Below are 21,966 nucleotides of genomic sequence, written 5' to 3'. Positions count from 1 at the left end.
AATAATAGCAAGCCCTTCAGTTCTGTAACTCCTGTAATGGCACATTACCAAAAACTGCACAATACTGAAAGACTAATTCCATTTTCCAGCCTACATTTTCCATTTTTGTATTTTGATTGCCTATTCAGATTTAGTCCAAGATGTGTTTCATTTAAATAAACTAATACATCAAAATGGATGGTTAATTAATTGGTTAAAATTCATATCAGTGCAGTTAATTATCTATGGCTTGTTTTATATGTCAACATAATTGCACAGCAGCCCTCGCTATCACTGTTAGTTTCCTTCCTGACAACATTGTGTAATGAGACAGAAAAGTTGATGGCAGGAATAACAAGGCAATTCCCCTCTGGTAGAATTTCCAGAGTTGGTGCGCAAATGTTCCATGTTCATTCGAGACATGTTTTGCTGAAGAATAAGGGGAAACATGAGGAATTGCTTATACTCTACTTGCTTGAGCCTTCATCTCTACCCAGGATAGCCAATGGTAAGAGATTCTGGATACTGAAATCCAAAATATCTGGAGAGTGTGAAAGTCTCTTGTCCTGACTTCGGCCTGTGAGGGAATGAACAGGCAGGCCCAGCTCCACCAGGGCTAGCCTGAAGATAGAGAGCCCTCCCTCCATGATAACTGTCATCCTGCGGCCTGTGAGGGAGTGTACAAGCAGGCCCAGCTCCACTAATGTTAGCCTGAAGAAGAAAAGCCCTCCCTTCAGTCCATCTGCCTTGGTCCAGGCCTCAGAGGAAGAGAAGAACCACTGGAGCTGATCCCCTTCCCCACCACCATTCCCTTCTCCTTTTGTGTCGTGTCTTTTAGATTGTAAGCCTGAGGGCAGTGAATTGTCTGATTAAAAATAACAATTGTAAGCCACTCTGATAGCCTTTAGGGCTGAAGTATAAATACTATAATAAATAAATAAATAAATATGCAGTCTCTGTGGCCCCTCAAGATCACTCTCCAAATGTTTTCCCAGCAAAGCTCAGTGGCACTCTTCTCTCCCTACCAAAACCTCTGGGGACATAGGCGGGGTACAGACTGCCAAAAAGAGGCGCGGGGGGGTGCCTCTCTTTACTCTGCAGCAGTGCCGCAGCAACCAAGCTCTGCAACGCTGCTGCGCAGCAACAAAGAAGCATTAAAAAGCAGCTTCTTTTTGCAGTGCAATTGCACTGCTGCAAACCTACAAAGACGTCCCGATGGCATCACAGCTGCACAGCGCTGTTTGGATGCTGCGCAGCTGCAACGTCATAGCTGTGCACACCATGTGGGTGGTGGTGTGCAGCTGCAACACCCTCATCACGTTCTAGGGTTGGGGGCGTGTTCACGCGCTGCTCCGAGGCAACCCTAGCACGTCATGGGCGTGCCGCAAAGGGCCTGTCTGTACAGGGTCATAGTTGGCAATTTGGGCCCATTTTCAGGGGCCCTGGGCCAGTTTGGGCCTTTTTTCCAGAGCGGACCTGGCCATCCAATTCATGTCTGATTTTGGAATAAGGCTCCCATAGGCCTAAAACAGTCTGAGAAAGGGCAAAATGGCAGAGGGCACTATTAACAACTTTCAAGCAAAAATAACAAGAAAAAGAGTGTGAGGGAGGCAGAGGGATGAAGATAGAGGGCATGGCATACCTTCCAGTGTCTTACAAATGAAGATTGGGACACAGGTAGCCAAGGACTATCAGAGTACAATCAAGAGCGCAAGAGTTATTAATGAAGGTGAACAAAAAGAAAAGCTAGGAGAGACTGCAACAGTTTGCTTTTCCCTCAGCCTAGTGGGAAGAGAAGGATTCTGCTGAGTTAATTGAGTGCAAGCTACTTTTGCACATGGAACTCAGTTTGCAGTAACTGATGTATGCTGAGGACAAAAGGTAAAAGTAAGAGGAGTAGAGAGAAACACTGACATTTTTTAAAAGCAGCTGAAAAAGTGGGACAACACAGGCTTAATCAGGACTCTCCCTGCCAAATCAGGAGAGTTTGAGGGTATGACATGGTCTTCCAGGGTGCCACAGGGGGCAGATGCAGTACTGAAGTCCTAAATTTCAGCATAGCTTTATTGATTGTTCACACTCAGGTGTGCTTTTTTTTAAATGTAAATGTTTTCATTACAGAAATAGAAGAATGTGGTAAGCTTGTAAATTAAGAGTGCAGTCTTGTGCATGTTTAGAAGTAAATGCAACTGGCTTCATTTGAGCATAGTGCTATAAGCATTGTTTATTGTGATGAGAAGAAAGCCTTGTTTTTATGTGTATACAGTTCTCAAAAAGGTCAAAGGTTTCATTTGGCTTCAGCTTATTGGTCCTCTGAATCTAGAGGAAAAGATGCTTGAACTTAATTATCACTTAAAATAAGCCAACTTCAAACTATAGTTTACAAAGTTGGTTGTTTTAATTATTCACAGTAAAACTCAACCACAGTTTAGGGTCCTGATGACATAGTAAACTATGCAAAGGGATCTTACAGTAACTTTGAGACTAAATGAGAGGTGCATCTGATGAAGCAGACCCAGTCTAGAAACACTTATGCTACCAACGTGTTTGTGTGTGTGTGTGTATGTATAAGTTTTCATATTTACAACATATGTGTTACATTTTTCCAACAATATGTTATGGTTTTTTACATGTTATTCATAGATTTACTTGTTTCTAACCATCCCCCTATGTACATACAGTATTTCCTATCAGAACCCATATACATTCCTATTATGCCATAAACAGTTATTTTCTCCAATAAACTCATAGAGTATTACTCTATCTACTTAAATGGTTAATACAAAAATTCTTCTTTATGTCACATGTTTTAATCCAATACTTTTTAACCAGGTCCCATTCCATTTCTCTTTTTGCTTTTACATTATTACAGTAATTAATGCCGTCAGTATATTCATGTCTTTAAATTCTATAACCTTCTGTAGCCATTCATCTACTTTCGGTATTTTGTCCAATGTTTTTCATTTATTATCAAAAGTGCTACAAGATCCCATTTCATATTGATATAGATTAACATAACATAGTAAATTATGGTTAATTTAAAACAGAAGCAGCTCATCTGCTCATAAAGGGAAGGGAGTGCAAGAGCCCAAGGATAACCTCATGCTACTGAAAAAATCTGAGCAAGACAGAGAACATACAGACTGAAGGTCTGTACTTAATAAGTGTGTTTAGGAATCCAGCTTAATCATAATTTCTTGAGTCTCATCCCTGTATTTAAATTACAAACACAACTTCAATTTTGGAGAAAACTTTCAAGTTCAGTCATGATAAAGACAAAGGTAAAACTTTCCCCTTTGACAAGGTTGTCAAGTCATGTTCACCTGTGTGTGGGGGGAGGGGTGCTCATCTCCATTACTAAGCCATAGAGCCATTGTTGTCCAAAGATGACTCAATGGTCATGACTGTACAGAACACTGTTGCCTTCCCACCAAAGTTGTACCTATTTACTACCTACACTTTTACATGTTTTCGAATTGCTAGGTTGGCAGAAGCTATGAGTAGTGACAGGAGCTCACTCCATCATGCAGCACTTGGGTCTCGAACTGGTGACCTGATGATCTTGCAGTCATCAGACTCAGCATCTTAACCACTGAGCCGCTACATCCCATTAATAATGATAGGCAGTCTTTATTAGAGCTTTCCATGCTAGAGGTACTGTATCTTACCTTAAACAGCCCTGTATTATAACTCTTCTACTTCAGGTTGAGGAAACTGAAAGTCAGAGAAAGTGGCTTGCACAGGGCCACCTAATGAGTTCATGACAGAGGAGAGAGGCACCTTGGAGCTTCCGCATAAATTGCCATTCTTTTAGCTGGATAAACTATAAACTACAGATTTTGATAACTCTACAAAACGTATGTGGGGTTATCAAACGTTTTATATATTTTTATTATTATATGTATTTATATCCCACTTTCCCAAAACTTCAACTCTTAAGGCAAAGTTTTGCGAAGGTTTGTACTACAAACCCTGAGTTCTGTGCCATGTCACTAGCTTGGTTCCTCGTCAATACAATGAAATTCCAATGTTGTCCATTTCATTTAAAATCTCTGAAAATTTTGTAACAAAAAATTTTCTAGTCCAAATGCCAATTTTTATAGCTCCAATCACAGCATATAATTGGTGTACCCTGAGTGGGAGCCTACCGAGCCCCACCACCACAAAAAAGTAAGACTGCTCTTTTTACTCAAAACCTATGCCAACATGTTGTAGTAATTTTCTTAGAGTTCTGTAGCACCATCCATAATTATGTAAATCAATCAAATTGAGGTTCTTCATTTACAGTGCAAAATCCATCTTAATCCTTTTGGATTAGTCACATAGTTGTGATGCTACAAAACAGGGTTTGCCATACAAAATTCTACAGAACCCTAAAATTCTAGGAGCCCTGGTGATACAGGGGTTAAATGCTGGTACTGCAGCCACAGGGCTCCAAGGTTGACTCAGCCTTCCATCCTTTTGTAGGTCGGTAAAATGAGTTCCCAGTTTGTTGGGGGCAGTTGGCTTATGGCTTGTAAACCGCTTAGAGAGTGCTGAGTTCACTATGAAGCAGTACAAAAATGTAAATGCTATTGCTATTTGTGGGTTTGTAGTTAATTTAGCTAAGATACTGAGCAACCTTGTCTTTTTAATATTCTGTCCACCTGACATATTTCACATTATGGTAGTGGGATGAACTGGTATATCTCCATTGATACTACTGTTGTTGTTGTTGCATGCCTTCAAGTCATTTCCAACTTGTAGCGACCCTAAGGTGAACCTATCATGGGGTTTTCTTGATTTTCTTGGATTTGTTCAGAGGAGATTTGTCTTTGCCTTCTCCTGAGGCCAAGAGAGTGTGACTTTCCCAAGATCAGTGAGTTTTCATGGATAAGCTAGTAATCAAAGTGTGGTTTTCAGAGCTACTTCAAGAAGAGGTAGCTGAATAGAGAGACAAAAACATAACATATGTTTTTCATACATAGTAATGGGTAGTTGTACTAGAGTGCCTCAGTACAGAAGAAAATAGCATGTAAGAGGTGTGTGTGTGTGTGTGTGTGTGTGTAATCAACTTTGGAGGAGATTATCAGTTCTCGCTATTTCACTTTGAGAGCCACAGCATTTAAGACAAATTTACTGTCATGTATGTACTTCATTGTGTTGCCGCAGAGGGAGAATTATCTTGTCTATAGCAGTTCTGTCAGTTTGCTTGAAAGGCTTTTCATAATGGGATCTGAGTTAAGTAAATAGAGGATAGGTTAAGAGAAAAACAGAGATAAGTGCCTTCCACAAAATACTGATAACAAATTTTAAGCAAAATGTTACAGTTCTAATAAGAGTTGTTTGTGAAACATTCTCAATAAGGTCTGCTAGTGTTCAGCAGATGGAGAATTCCAATCATTGAGCCAGTCTTTTGAAATATTAACCCATTTCATCTGACCCTAGTCCTGCAATCTAGCAGCTGGCAGAGTTTGGAAAACTTAACCTCTAGAAACCTGCAAGTGATTTGCCACCAAACTAGTTGCCACTGGCTATTCTCTCTGGATATTCTGGTAGGAATTGTCCAAAAAAATAACTTTGTCAAGTTTTGAGTCTGCCATTTTTAAATAAGTCCTGCTACCCAAATCAGAAGGTAGGGGGAAGCTAGGGTTCACCACTGCTTTTTCCTCCTCTGTGTACCAGGTTGGTCACAGGAACAGCAAGGAGTGACTATATAACACCAATACTGAAGTCGCTCCACTGGCTGCCAATTAGTTTCCGGGCACAGTACAAGGTGTTGGTTATCACCTTTAAAGCCCTACATGGCTTGGGCCCAACCTATCTGAGGGATCGCCTGCTTCCATATAATCCACCCCGTACCCTCAGGTCCTCTGGGAGGAATTTATTACAGCCCTTAAAAACCAGGTTGACGGTGACCTCCCAGAGGACATTCTCTGCAGCCGCTCCCAATTTATGGAATGGCCTTCCAGACGAGATCCGTCAAATTACCAATCTAGAGAGCTTTAAAAAAGCCATTAAGACAGATCTCTTCCGGCAAGCCTTCCCAGAATAAAATGCTCGGCCACAAATAAGACTTCCCATCCAGCGAACTCTGCCTATGGTGATTTTTATTTAGCTCTTAGTTTTTAATCTTACATTGTTTAATCTTGTTTTAAGGGGGGGTATTATGTATATATGGATGTATTTTAACCTGTTGTACACCGCTTTAATTGCCTGGCAAAAAGCAGGATAGAAATAAAAAAAATATTTATTTATTTATTTATTTATTACCACTGGAAAGGAGTTAAATGTTATGGGGAAAGATTTGGGATGTGATACCCTCATGAAACTGAGGACACTCAGCTTTCTGGTCATCCTGGTCATTCAGACTTTATATCACCCTTGGGGTATTTTTGGAGTATCTGGATTCATGGAGGGTCCATTTTATTCATCTTCTGCTCCACCCATTTCAAATTTCCTATGAGTTATATACCATTGGGACAGAGAATAAAACAGCTATTCCTGTTTACATCTCCAAATAATTCCAAGTGCTTACCAAAACTATTGATTGATTGATGAGTTCAAAGACTTAAAAGCACTCATCTTTCAATCCAATTAAAATGCTACTTTTCAAACTAACTTTAAAACAGTTTAAAAACATGGAGTATATATTACATATTAACAACATATTACATATCAAAAATTGTATGTCCCTCCAACATGACCAGTTAAGGCTGCAAAGAGGGCAGATTTTTGAACCTTGGAGGGTGTTCCATAGGAGATGCGCAGCCACCAAAAAGTCCTTGCCCTTTCCAAATGAGCCTGGGTGGGTGTGGGACTTGAAGGAAATCATTGGTTGCCCCCCACCCCAGTGAGAGAGGAGATGGGGGAAATTTGTGTAGAAAAGTATGGATTGTGCTTCCATGTGTACAGATACTGTTAACACAAAATTGTCTGATGATCATGTTTTCACTTACAGTGAGGGCATGTCTTGTACCAATATATAGATGAGCTCTCGGTCAAAAAGATCACTAAGTATTGGCAGATGCGGGAAACAAAGTCAGCAGGCAATGGACTAGAATGGAATAACATGGAGATGAATGTCCTGGTTGGCAACATTTTGTTGCAAGTCCCATTGAGTAGTATTGTATTGAAAGAGGAAGCTATCAAATGGTTGAAGAAATATCCATTCAATACCTCACTATAAAGAATGCCCAGAGATTCAAGGACATGACGTGACACACTATAATCTTTCACGGTTGAAATAATAACTTCTAGATTGCCTATGTTATCAAAAGTTGATGGTTTACAAAAGTTGTTGCTAACTCCCTTTTGGCATTTTCTACCATCAAATTGAACACCTCATGCCAGGCATTATGCAGATTTATATTTTCTTCTATTTGGTGATTCATGTTCACTGACTCATAACTTTCCTGTGTTTTATTAATCTAAATTGGTGAAATCTCAGATACAGTAAACAACAATGATGGCAGTAGTGGTACTGATACAATGGGTAAATGTGCCCAAGAGAAACTTTTTGCATTGTTTTTCTAGTTGTCATGTGTTTTCAAGGAATGGCCACTACTCACTTGCTATTCTTTGAGTAGAAGAAATAATTTCTCTGTTATAATTTTAAATCAAAAATGAATAATGTCTGACTTTCAACTTTGGTGCATGTAATGTGTGTGTTTCGTGCACATTTATTTCCTGTTTTTAATTATGGCAATTAAGTGTGGATTGTGCATCCAAATTACCAATTATTTCATTGCAAAGAAAGGGTTGTTGTTTTTTTCTAGCTATAAACTCTACTGTGAATTGGGGTTAAGGGAAAATACAACTCACCTTTCATCCTTCAGAGTCCCCATTTGTCACAGTGTGCAATCTAACTTATGGCTGGCTCTCATTGCAGAACTACACATGAATAGGCAAAGAGATTTTGTTCCCAGTTCTGCCAGTGTTTGATCAGCATTAGTAAAGGACAGTCATCCTTCCATCTGGCAGAAATTGACTAAGTCAGCTTTTGAACTGTTCATTGACTGCAAAGATGAAACTATTAAATAATTATAATAAATGTCTTGTCGTCTTTGATATAAAAGATTACACATTACCACTGTCCTTTCGAAGGTCCAAATTAATGAGACAGTTCTGATTATTGGCAGTTGGGGCAAAGTAAATGGCTGAGGAGCAAATTGCCTTGATAGTAAAGGTTGCCACAGTGGTCAGTAGAAGCCTTCTGGGACATAGTTTTCCACCCACCCCACCCTCAGGATTTGTAGCTCATTACTCAAAAGTTTCCCCCATATCTTGCATTTGTCTGACAGCAAATGACCTTGCCACTTCTTTGAGATCAACCCAGTACAGCAGCTGTTGCAGGCACCTTTTAGAGGGCAACATGAGCTTACACTGAGGGTTGGGACTAGATTTAATGACAATCATAAGGTTGCTTGCAAAAAACACTAGTGCTGTATTAAGTTTCTTCTCTTTGCACTGTGCATTTAAAGCTATGCAGGATGTGGCAATACACTGAGCATTCTGTCTATGCAATATGATGTTTCATCAAAACCGTGTCTTAAATACTTACTAACACACACATGTAGCTTCTAATGTGGAGCAGTAGTTGGGGAAAATTAATATCTCATACTTTTCTGTAAATACACATAGGGAATGTCAGTGTAAGGTTACAATTTTATGGTGGCAACCCAGCAATTCCCATTAGACATTGAGCACATTATAAACTGCTACTGAGACATATCAATTCTCAACACATTCAAAACACGTTCAACATTTCACAGAGTTTTGGCCCTCCTACCTTCCACTTACAAAGGCTTCTGTTCTGCCTTTTGGGGGGGAAATGGTATTGAAAGACATAGATATCAGTTCTACTGTTTGTTCAGGCTTAAGTTTGACCAAAAACCTTTTCCTTTCTTTCTTGTTGCTGAAAGGTGTACAAGGGAGAGGAGACGACGTTCCAAATCTCAGGCCTTCAAACCAACACAGACTACAGATTCCGTGTGTGTGTTTGCCGCCGGTGCTTGGATACCTCACAAGAACTTAATGGACCTTTCAGTCCATCTGTTGCCTTTATGCCCCAGCGAAGCGAGCTGATGCTGACAGAAGTGGGAAGGATAGATGACCCTAAGACGAAAAGTATGATGCCTTCTGATGAACAGTTTGCAGCCCTCCTTGTTCTTGGCTTTGCAACTGTCTCTATATTATTTGCCTTTATACTACAGTATTTGTTTATGAAGTAAAGAGTCCCAGCGCAAGCGTTTGAGGTATCATTTTTAACTAATGCTACGCATTATAATCCATGAATTTTATTCAGATATTCTTCTTTATTTCCTTTTTTCCAGTGGCATTTTCCAGTACATTTTATACAGTTTTCCTGATTATTATGGGGTTGGGGTTGGGAAGGGATAGTCTTGTCTAGGAAAATAAATACCAGTGTTCTGGTGCACCATTTAAAAACTCATGACTAGAAAGTGGCCAGAGCTATTCAAGCCCGATATCAAAAGCAAGTATCTTAGTATTTTTTTCCTTTTATGTTGCTTTTTACTTTTTTAAAAAAATAAATCTATTTAGTATTGGTTGATTCTTTCCCCCTCTAATTCAGTTTGTCTTCTTTTTATATTAGTTTTTTGTTTTGCTAAATCATTGCCATCTGTAAGTTGCAAATTTATTACCATAAAATAAGCTTTTGGCTCTTCTGCATCTGCAAGTGTTAACCACCAGTATGTAGTTGTGTTGCACCTAGAATGTGATGTTTGCAATACATGGCGCTGAATTATCAGTTATCAACAGTAATTATCAGCTGTTGGGTGGTATTCACTATAGCCAGAATCCTGCATCAGCTAATTAGTTACGTAGTTACTGAGTAACTTTTCTGGGTCAAACCCCTCCCAGTCATTCACCCTCACTCCAGTTACATGCAGAATGGATCTCCTTCTACCAATGGAGCTGATGCCCACTAAGGAGAAGGGGAGTTGTGGCATAGTATCACAATCATGACTAAGCAGTGATTTTGAATACAAAATAGTTACAGATGAGTAAATCTAAGTAATTATTTTATATTTACAATTGCTACTTAATCATGATTATGACACTATTGTTATGATCCTTCCTTGCGCCCCCCCCCCCCCCAAAAAAACACAACTTTACTAGGCACCAGTTGTATGGGGGAAATGAGATCCATTCTGCTGGTGACTGAAACATGGTTGAATGATATTTCCGTCATATTTGGAGGAGTCAGGCCAGGATACTTACATAGCTACTTAACTAAGTAGCTAATACAAGATTCCAACATGTATTTTTCTTGCTTCCCCAACCCTTTGCCGTTGGTTATTCTCCATGCCAAATAATTTAAAATCTGCTACATATTCAACTATATATTTAGCACATTACAATCCAAATAATTTTATCCTGCAAGCTGAAGTCTTTTTAAAATATATATATTAATCTCTCTAGCCCAACTGTTTGCACAGTATGAATTGCCTGTATAGTGAATCTGATAACTAGATAGCTTTATAAATGACAAAGCATTACCATTTCTACCATTTATTTTATAGCCGTAATTTTAAGAGGGCATTGTGCAATAGTTACTCCCATGTCCAGCTATTTTTTTTTTAAAAAAGCTGCTTTTAACTTGTTTGTTTGCCTTTGTATATAAACTTACTCTTAATCTAATCACTAGATTTGTTATATTCATCTTGATTTATATGTTTAGATCTGGTGAAAGCTTGCGGCCTTTGCTATTTATATTAATTATTACTTTTTTGACATAAGTAATCTTTCAGTCAGCCACTAAGGAAAAGAAAGAAGCCCATCTATATTTCAGCCTTCAGAAAACTGGGATGAGTTCATTAGAGGCATCATAAGGACTACGTGTTGCAGAGAACATTTGACTGCTACTGGAATAGGGCCAAAGGCTGCATCTTCTCCAGAGTTTGGGAAAGTTATTTTTTGGAGTATAACACCCAGAATCCCTCAGTCAAATTGTCCACCATAGTGGCTAAGAGATTCTGGGAGCTGTAGTCCAAAAAGGTAACTTTCCAAGCTCTGCTCCTCCTCTTCCTCACTCTGTCCTGTCACAGTTACCATTACAAAACATGTGACATGGTATCAGTCTATGGTAGGCTTCCTCTAGTCCTTTTCAACTTGAGTTACAAGACTGGAGATGGAGCCTCACTTTACATATATTGTGGTAGCAGGCATTACAGAGGAAGAAGTGTGACATTCTTGATTTCAATGTCAACCATGTATGCTCTCTGTCATTGACTCCAGTCTGAAGCTAGTGTTTTTATCAACATCATGTGTGATCCATTGCAAATCCAGTTCCATTTTTTCCATTTTTCCATTGTCTTTTCCATCTTTCCATCAGTGGCCCAAATGTGCATGTTAGTCCAGTCCATTAAAATCCTTGGGAATGCTTTATTTACAGACAAAAACTTTGATTCATTGGATTATTTATGATGTCAACAATGTTCAAGTGCCTCAGGGATATTGATGAGCAGGAGGTGCAAAAGAGTGCAACAGACACAGAGTACGGTCCACCAGGAGCTTTGTGTTTGTTTGCTCTATTGCAGTGACACAGATGCCTCCACAGCTCCACCTTAATTTCCATAGAGTCTAGATATACAGAGAAAATACTATTGTGTACTTGCTAATACAGCAGTGCACGCAGTGGAGAGATTCTGGTCAGTTGTGCTCCATAGTTGGTATATCCCTGCTTTTTAAAGAACACAAAAATAAACATTTTGTATATTTTTTTTCTTTTCTTTTTCCTTTTTTGGGGGATTTTCCTTGCATCATAGCTTTTTTCTCCTCTGTGTTTGCTATGATACAGTGTACGCTACCATATATTCCCATAACCAAAGCAATGGGGCAACCAACATTATTTTTGTTTTAGATTTATTTATACTATATACTGCATACTGTACTTTAAATGCCAATTACAGTGCAATCTTATTTATTGTAAAAACAAAAAATAAAAACAAAAAATAAAAAGTGTACTTATGTACTAAATTTCCCCTTCCCTTGTAGCATGTTATATTTCTGTTTGGTTCTGTTTTATACAAGTGTTCTTTAGTAAAATGTTTTTATCCCCAGTTGCATTCCTAGAGTTATTAATCTTCTTACAGTTTTCGTGTATGTTTAAAAATGGGAGTGTCCAAGTATATTAACTGCCAAAAATAAAAAGATTTTAAAAAATGAAGCAGGAACCCACCCAACATTGGCATCATCAGCCAAGCATTATCCTGGGTAATGGCTATTCAGTCTATGTTTTTTGTCTATCAACAGAGCTTGTCAACTTATGCTCTTGACCGAAAAGTTTACATGTAGCCAAAAACAAAAAAACATTATCATCTCTTGGAAGAATATTCTAAGTTGGATGAATTATTCTGTGTGCCTCTATAGATGTAGCAGACTAGTACAAAGTTTCTGTATTTTTGTTACTGATCATCATTAGTTTATAAATATAAACTTCTTCCCTCTTCCTCTTCACTTTGGCCAAAGTCATGACCTGTCAAATGTTGCTAGTGATGTCATATTGTTGTTTTTAGTTTCTTCTATGAAACTTTGATGATCTCAAATATTAAAATTTCATAAAGGTTATTTTGAAGGGACAATTTTAACACTAAAACAGCCATATCAACAAAAACAGTTAGTTGTGCTTAAATCTTATTAAAATCTCCATTAAAGGTTAGTGCTGGCTAACCGGATTTCCATTATTTCTAGTGAGTCTTTGATACAACTGGCTTTCTTGGCATGAGGACCAAGACATTTTGGATAATGAGAGAAACTAGGGTCAAATTTGTAAGTCCCCAACCACCTCCAACAGGCTTCTAAATTGGCTAATTTTGATGTCATTGCTGGCAGAGCAATGCCAATGGAGCCGCTATATTGGTAGAAGGCAATGCCATTGTCCAGGGAGACTATGGACAGAGGGCCTCCATTTCTACTGGCAGAAGGAAAGGTCTGCAGCATTCAAACTCCTTTGTCAGGCTTGAAAGAGAACATATTGATCCCTTTAGATGAATCCATCCCTTTGAATGTTTAAACCAGGCGTAACCAACCTGTGATCTTCCAGGTGTGTTGGGCTGCAATTCCCATCAGCTTTAGCTTGCATTACCAGTGTGCGAGATGATGAGCGTTGTAATCCAACAACATCTGGAGGATCAGAGGTTGCCTATCCCTTGTTTAAACATACAGAATAATCATTTGTGGTGGTATACTTTTACTTCTTCCCCAGCAAAAAAAATTTCAAAATTATCTGTTGTAACTTAAAAAATTGTTGTCGTTTCTGAACCAAATGTTCCCTGATAAACCGACCACCACTACTATTAGATGAAAATAGCTCAATATGACATCAGTAGGTACCTTGCACACACTGCCATTGCTATAGGTGTTCTCTAGAAGTAACTTGTAACAGCTATGAAACACAAGTGTTATGAATTCAAATCATTCCTGTTTCTACTTCCATAAGTGGCAGACCTAGTTGTTTTGCTGATTCCTTTGTATTTCCCTGTCTGTCTTTCCTAACCTAACCAATATCAGCTCTGTACGACCAGCCTTTTCCCCCTCCCTGCCCTCAATCGTGCGTAGACTATAAAGAAATTGTAAAAATAAAAAGTAGGGAAAATATTTTAAGAAACTATTTAAAAGGAAAATAAACATTTTTATATTATCTGCCTTCATCCTTTATGAACTTGAAATGTTGTAGTTTTCTAATCCTGTTTTGTCAGCAACAGTAAATCAGTATTCACTGTTATGATGGAAAAAGTGCCCTAAACTGAATGTTTCTGAACATTTTCCTTGCACAATTCTTTAAATTGAAATAAAATGAAATAAAAGCTTGTTTTTGTTTTTGTTTGTTTGTTTGTTTGTTTGTTTGTTTTACCTCACTTATAGGACATACATTCCAAGCTTTTCAACTTTGAAAGAAATGATAAGTTTTCTTGTATTGTAAATTTTAACTATTTCATATGCATTCTATTAAAACTGCCATATCGATTTTACTGTATAGTTCTTTGCAAATATACGCTATGTATGTAACTGTATCTGTAGTGTATATGTAATATATTTATGCCCAATAAATGTTTTAATTCTTTCTTGATAACAAGATCCCTTTTTGTATGGCATATAAAAATCTTGCTTTTGAATGCTTTAAGTTAGGCCCAGCCTATAGAATATCTCGTTAGCAGTCATTGCTTCTGCTAAGTAATTTCCACAGCAGGAACAGGAACTGATTAATGCTTCCAGGAAACTTTTAATCCCTTGTCCATTGTCCTTATAAGCAGGTTATGTGCTGCCTATTCATCTTCTTTTAAAGGAGAATTATATCTCCCTCACAGGCTGCAGGAGGAACAACCCTCAGGAGTTTTTGTGGGACTAATGTGCCTTTTTGCTCATGGAGGTTGCTTGCTTACTTTCACTCTGTGCACAAAGTACGCTCCATCCACTTCTAGTCCATATATGTGCTCACACAGGTACATGTGAACATGCACACACATACACACACTTTCTGAAATAAAGAGTGGTAGCACACTTCCAAAGGTGCTGTAACTGAAATTCTCAATGCTTATACAGTGGGCCCTTCCCATTGTGGGGTGGTGGTGGTTCCAGAGGACCCTGTGGAAACCCATGTTAGTCAATGACTGATGATATGTGCATGCTTGCATCAAGATGTCTATAGTTGTATACCACCATACACTAATATGGGGTGGGATGATCTGTGGGAGCTCCAATCCATGGGTGGCTAGTATAGGCTGATGATGCTCAGAATCTACTGTGAAATTAAATCCTAATGGCTGCTACGGTTGCATAGGTAGCTATGTTTTTCATGCTTCACAAGAAACAAGCAGCTAAAAATTTTCAAGACCAGCTTCAGGTCTCAGGGGGACATGAGTAACGTTTTTGGACATGCTGTCCACCAGCACTGTTAACAGAAGGATCAAGGCCCATCTCAATTGACTCAGCAGCACTTCAGTTCCTCCACAGTGTAGGGCTGTACACCTATATGATACTATGGTAGCCCATCAAGTTTCAGTGAAAGTGAGCCCTCCTAGAGGCCTGGCTTTTGGATGGAGATATCATGTGCTGAAACTGACCTATGTGCTTTAATGGAATACATTAAGGACAAGGCAACCAGGGGACATGGCTAATGATTAGCCATTTGGAAAGTTTGTCTACCCCATTAGTAACTAAAACTGGCTACAACAGTACCTCTACTGTGCATAAAACCTAAGCCTCTGAAAAGGTTTGCATCTGACTAGTCATCTTCTGTACTGGAATGTTTATGTAACACTTGTAATTCCATACAGGAATTTTCTTCCAGTTTTACAATATTTTAAATAGCCCCAGCTTTGTACTGCTTCCCTTCAACCTGTCAGTGTCCGTTCACATTGTCAGGTTGCTGCACTCTACTCTTTCATAATGTCACTGAATCCAATGGTAATAAACACTCCCACCAGAGAAAAGCAGATGCTGTGTGAAGTGCGGAGCTGAGAATCTCAGACTGGAATGTGTATGAGTCAGTGCAGTAATAACAACCTGGGCTAAAATCTTTAAAGATGATAATATGATGTTTGAAGGTTAAAATTTTTTTCTGGGAGGAATGAAAAGGTCCCCTGACAGGCTTCCAGAATCATAATTAATTTCAATACATACACACACACACACACACAGTTGAACCACTGGCTATTATCCCTTTCCATACCCTTACCTGACAAAGACACCCCAGTGATTCTCATTTGTTGTATTCAAGTTAAGTATCTGGGCCAAAGTGGGAAATGTGGGCCTTCAAATGTCAAATTACAACAAATTGCATGCTGGAATTGTAGTTCCATACCTCAAGTTTCTTATGATTCCCATGCCACTTTTAGGTATATAATTAAAATATTTTAAGCATACACATAGAAATCCAAGAGGATAGAAAAGGCCTTTTCCGTGTGGATCTGGCCAAGTCTCTCAGCCTCACATTCCAACACTAGTTCCAGGCTTTGTCTGATTCTTAGGCAAGATACAATCAATGGGTCTCCTCTCTCTGCTGGCCAACCTCCACCCTTAGCAATATACAGCTAGTATATTGTTACTAGCTGTTGCTACTCTTCCTTCCAATAATCGCCACTTGCTTGCTTGCCAGATACAGTAGACTGCCAAGAGAATGCGGGCAATGGTATCTACTGTTCCTCTTCCTGATCATCCCTGCCCTCCCCTCACTGTTTCATGACCAGATTGAAAAAGATGGTAAACAACAAAGTGGGTGTAATGATGTGGAGTGGGGGACCTCTTTTTGGAGAGCCCCCTGCTGAGATGCTAGCATTCAGCAGGTGTCCAACTGTGTCAGTTCTTGACTCCAGCCCTACTTACTTTGATCAAAGGAGAGTATGAAGAAGAAGATCATCTTTTACATTTTCCCCTGTTGTATAAGTGGCAAATTGTTAAAACAGCAATCGTGATGAGTTTTGGGGTAATTTCTAGACAAGGATTCCTGCCTTGTGTTCTTCACCCCTTCTCCTGTCTCAAGTGTCTGTTGATTCTGGTCTTTTCCCATGCCTAGTGAAGAACAGTAGGGGTGATGGCGTCAGACCGCATGCTGCATCTTTTATGTCAATATACAGCAGGCAACAATGGGAAAGTTGATAACAAAGGGAGAAAAATGAATGGATCATACTTCCTTTTATGTCAGCCTCCTATTGCTTCCTGGGAGGTAGCTTTCTCTTTCATACCAAAGTAATGGGGATGAATACTTAGGAGCAATCAAGCGAGTCTAAACAGACGTCTATTGCCAAGATAAAGCCAGTTAACTCTGTCAGCCTTGTTCAGTGAGGAGAGGAGCTTTCCTCTCCTTACATTATCACATTCAAGGGAATGATGTGGAGTGGGTTCCACAAACTGGTTTGCTTTCTGCCATTTATGATTTTATTATTTGGCTATTTTAAATAGAAAAAAAAACCACTTGAGAACTCTCTCACTTTCCGACTAAGCCAATGATTCCTTAACTTTCAATCATTATCCCATTCTGTTTTCTGTTAACTGAAATGTGAAGACAGCTTAGAAGCTAAGGAGATTTAATTATTATTATTATTAATAGCTTTATTCATATCCCACTTGTCTGTTACAAAAAGAACCGGAGGGCCAAACTACATGTTAGTGCATTATTTGGTGATACGCAATTGTGGATTTTGTTTTGTTTTTTGAATTTCATGTAGCAGTTGAGCATGGGGGAGAACTAGAAACGGGACCACGCTGCACACCGAAGGGATAGGAGACATCATTTTTGTCCTCTCTTGGTACCCATGCTCAAGGGACCTGTGACCCCAAGACCAGGTTCCCGATCACTCCTCATATTTGATATCAATGCAACATTAAAAGGGATGCCAGAGTGAGTGACGGGTGAGTGACCTGGAAAAGCAACCCCAAAGTGGAAACCTGGCCATACCAGATTTGGAAATCCGATTGGCTCTAGCAAGGGAATAAGCAAGGCACTCACCACAATGAGATCACCCAAGGCATCAACATAGTCCCTGTGTCTATGGAGGGTGTTGATGGGTTTCTGGCCAAGGGAGGTGGTTATGCATACACAGACAAAGGAGGCTTCTCCAGCAGCAAGGGGTTTTCTTTTGTCTGAAACATTCACACCAATTATCCAAACATTTACAACAGCTCCCAACCATTCTTATCCCTGGAAAATTATTTAGCAGTGAGGTAATCCATTCATCCCAAAGATTACTCCCGGAGACATGGGTTTTAGTATATATAATATCACCTAGACACTAGCAATTTAGTCTACCATATATACTCGACTATAAGTCAGCCTCACGTATGAGTTGAAGGCAAGTTTTGGGACCAGAATTATGTATTTTGACATGACCCTTGGATAGGTCGAGTGTAAAACTTGGAGGTTCCTTCAGTGTGTGTATGTGAATGGCAAGAGGGAAACAGCAATCCATGCCAGGCTTCAGCCATTACTCTCGAGACAGCAAAGTGTGCAGGTGGGAGAAGGACTCTTAAAAAAATACCAATCAATCAGTCACCAAGGACTCTATCTGTTTGGCTTAGAATAAAAGAAACTGCATGGGAAAATCTGAAAGAGCTGCTATCACATTACCATACTGATCTGTAAATAAGTTGACCTAGGATTTGGGGGGCAATTTTGGGGCATAAATGTTTAGATTTATAGATGAGTATATATGGTAGTTTGTAACTGGGAAGACACTCTGCCAGTTCTACTCGTATCCACATTACAGTGGGCACCCCCACTTGCCAAGGCAGCTATTGAGCCCTCTCCATTCTGGACTCTCATCAATTTGAACCACACTTCAAGATCGATATCACCGTTAGCAAACTGGAAAATCTATTTGAAATTGCCTCTGGAGTTCTGCGTGACTTGGAACCATTATACATAGGGTTAAGGCCCAATGTTGCCTCAGCCAAAGTATAAGTTGAGCTATTAAATTTTTCTTAAAACATATTAATTTGGGGGTGCCCTCCCAGGACCCCAGCATTTTGGGCAACAGACAACTTTAAAGGTCAGACTATTTGGCTGTTTAAGCCAGTATTTCTTATTCCATGGTCCCATGTTTCTATTAGCCCCAGATCGGGATGCCATATCCCGCCTGCAGGCGGGACTGTCCCCGTTTTAGCGGATTCACACTTTTGGGGCCGGCCCCTGGGACGGGTGTGCTCAAGTGGCCGCTGTGAGTGTGTGGCCGCTCATGCAGCCGGCAGCCTGGCCGGCCAGCCACCCAGCCAGCTCCTCCTCCGTCTCCGCCTCCACATACTCCCATGGAGGCCACCCGCGGCCGCCACCTCTTTCTTTTCTGAGCAGCCGTGTGACCACACTGCCTGCCCTCTTCATCCTACTACTACTACTCCTCCGCCGCCTCCATCACGCAGCTGTGCTGCCCGCAGCACTTGCTTTGGCTGCGGCCAGCACCAGCTCGTGCTCGCCCTGCTTGCACGCCTGAGCGCAGGGCTGAAAACAGAGCTCTCGTCCCCTGGCTTGAGGCTCGCTGGCCAATGGCAGAAGAGCGAGGGCGGGGCTGTTTCCAGCCCCAGCCCACCATTGGCCAGCCTCAAGGAGGAGGCGGAGCCGAGGAGGAGGAGGAGGAGGAAGAGGAGGAGTGAGCCTATGGGCCAGGGGGAGGGAAAAGCGCCCTTTCTTGGAGCATGGTGAGGAGGAGGAGGAGGGGGAAACAGGAGGAGGAGAAGGAAGAAGAGGAGGAAGAAGAGGAGGAGGAGGAGGAGGAGGAGGAGGAGGAGGAGGAGGCCCATTTTCAAAGGTCCCCCCCCAGTGCGTTTCTGTGTATTTTTGGTGCTTTTAATGCTAACAGGTTTCCTTTCTTTTGGCGATGATGATGATGATGATGATGATGATGATGATGATGATGATATGATGATAACAGTCAGCTTCTGAGGCATGCGCTCACTGTTTCTGAAGGGGAGAGAGTGTAAATTTCAAACATCTGAAATATGCAAGAAGCCATGTTAAATGAAGCCATATTCTATGCCCAAATGTGCTGTTGTGTGTGTTTTGGAATGGAGGGGGGGGGGGTGTTTGGCCAGAAAGGGAAGTAAATGTCTGCCATCTGTCTAGGAATAATGCCAAAATGTCCTCCATTTTGAGCATGCCTAAAAAACATGCATTTATATTAACATTTCTTAAAAATTATCAAATTTTTTCACGTGTCCTCCATTTTAAAAAAAAAATGTGTCCCACATTTGAAAATGTTGTCCTACATTTGTCCTGGTTTGGAGGTCCTGACTTATGGCAACCCTAGCCCCAGAAAGGAAATTGCCACCAGAGTTGAAGAACTTTCCCCGTCTGTTGGACAGCAGCTTGGGACTGCAGCTTTCACAGTACAGTACTATGCAAAAAAAAAAAAAAATCAATTCCTTTGATATACAGGATGACCAAAAAAGAGGACAAAAGAGTACACATATTTGCATAGAGTATCTGTAGGTTAACCCAGAGACATGGAAATTTAGAAATGCTTTACTGTATTTTAAAGAGTAGGGATGACTGTGACCAAATGACTTCTATAGGTCTGATGCTGTCATCTTACTGCTAACACTGCTGGGGAACATCAATAAATCAAGCCAAGGTTCTACATAACAATCTACATTTTGTAACTTTACAAGTCGGTAGCTATGTTGCAGAAATGCAATTAAACCCTGTTAGCAAATTGTGAAGATCTGCATCCAGTCATTGAAGAGAGTGTTCCAATGTGAATTGGGTGCTTCTGGTGTGCACCAGGTGCTCTGGTGTACACCAGTCACTTCTGGTGTGCATTGGGCACTTCTCATGTTTGGTTTGTTTTAAAATGAAGCATATTTTAAGATACATGTACTTGCTGCATTTTCATTTGAACTGAATAGTGGAAGGGGTGTTGCAATTTGACTTCTTTGGTCAAGTTCATATATCCCAGTTCTTCCTGATGTTCTGTTAGTGTGGGTTGTGGTCTGTAATGTGCTTTAAAATGAACCACATTGCCAGCTCTTCTGATCAGACCAAGAAAGACCCTGGTAAGCTTTATACATTTGGCATAGTCTACCTTAGACTGAACTCCTGTTTTCCACTGATAAGAAATACACAGCTTCAGCTTGAATGAATAATGGAAGCCGCCATGGTATGATAGGAAATTCACGCTTTATGGTTATTACACATGCCCCATTCTGCTCAAATTGGCAGCAAATAGAAGCATTGTAATTATGGCTATTGCAGAAGTAAAATATACAGCAGTAGCCTCAGTGAAAAGTGATCTGAGATAATATAAAAAAGAAAACTAAGGGTCCAAGGATGTATGGATCATATTGGAAAGTATTTAGAAAGTAAAAAATGATTAATGGACTTTTAAAATGTTGAATGCTATTTTAAAAGTCAATAGCCATCCAGATGTTGACGATAATTTCCACTGTTATCAAACCGCTCTGGACTTCATTAAAATTATTCTCCTGATATATTGTGAGGTATTTTGTTTTCTTGAGTCTACTCATTTCTTCTTAGGCCAAAAATGAGTAACTAAGGCGCTGGCTAGACGGGCCCTATGGAGTGCCATCGTGACGTGCGAGGGGTGGTGCTTTCAGACGCCCCTTGCAAGTGACCAGGGTGTCAAAATGGCGGCGCCCTGTACATACGGGTGCCGCCATTTTGACGTGATGGATGCCTAGCGTCCACACATCTCGGCATCCTTGTGATGCCGCACCATTGGCACTTTGCAGCGTCACAACCATGCCTCAGAAAGAACCCGCTTTTTGCGGGTTCTTTTTGCTGCGTGAGGGAGCCGTGTGGTTTGTCCACTGCGGCTCCCTCACACAGCAAACCAGGGCAGAGGAAGACCACCCGTTTTGGGCGGTCTGTATCCCGTTTTAGGTAAATTCTTGGCAGTGGCTATGAGCCCCATGAATGTATTGGACCAGGAGAGTCTACTTAGTTAAGTATCTTTAACTGAGGCTGCATCCACACTGCATAAGAATCCAGTTTGACCCCACCTTAACTGCTGTGATTCAATACTATGGAATTCTGGGAATGGTAGTTTGCTGTGGCACCAGAGCAGAGCTCTGAAGATGATACAGAATATTGGTCTAAGGAGATTATCACACTGCCTTTCCTCTCAGCCTTAGTATGGTCTGAAACTTTTGAAAACTTTTTAAAATGGGTGTTATTGTACACCTCCATGTAGGGAGGGCAATCACGCTTTTGGTGGTGCTGGCACGGTTCCGGTCCGGTTTCCTGCCAAAAGCGGGACTGCCCTGACTGCGGCCACCTCCGCCCCCGCGCACGCCTTCTTTATGGTCGCGGCTGCTCATGCAGCCGGCTGGCCACCCACTTCCGCGTCCGCCTCCTCCTCCTCTGCTTCCTCCTTCTCCTCCGCCCCCTGCGTGCTCCCTCTGGCCGTGGCCGCCCATGCGGCCGGCCAGCCACCCACCTCCGCCTCCTTCACCAACCTCCTCCTTCCCCACGTGTCCCCCTTGCCTTTCAAGGCCGCACGCAGCCAGCTGGCCACCCAGCTCCTCCTCTGCCTC

At 40.7% G+C, this 21,966-nt stretch overlaps 1 protein-coding gene across 4 annotated transcripts in view; it reads left to right on the top strand.

Moving 5' to 3' along the window:
* The window catches only part of FNDC3B (fibronectin type III domain containing 3B), a 396,089-nt gene extending 386,014 nt beyond the window's left edge, over window positions 1-10,075 (top strand). For all 4 annotated transcript variants that reach the window (XM_089508835.1, XM_089508837.1, XM_089508834.1 and 1 more), the window contains one exon: window positions 8,883-10,075. In XM_089508835.1, coding sequence (XP_089364961.1) covers window positions 8,883-9,191 — 309 coding nt within the window. In that variant the 3' untranslated portion in view covers window positions 9,192-10,075. The remainder of the gene's footprint in view (window positions 1-8,882) is intronic.
* Window positions 10,076-21,966: the final 11,891 nt, after the last annotated feature.

Source organism: Sceloporus occidentalis, unplaced genomic scaffold, assembly GCF_023333645.1.
Source record: "Sceloporus occidentalis isolate IW3139 unplaced genomic scaffold, rSceOcc1.0.p SCAF_2, whole genome shotgun sequence".
In the NCBI taxonomy this organism is placed as follows: Eukaryota; Metazoa; Chordata; class Lepidosauria; order Squamata; family Phrynosomatidae; genus Sceloporus; species Sceloporus occidentalis.
Note: the sequence above shows the minus strand (reverse complement) of the source record. Positions and strands in the feature narration are given on the sequence as shown.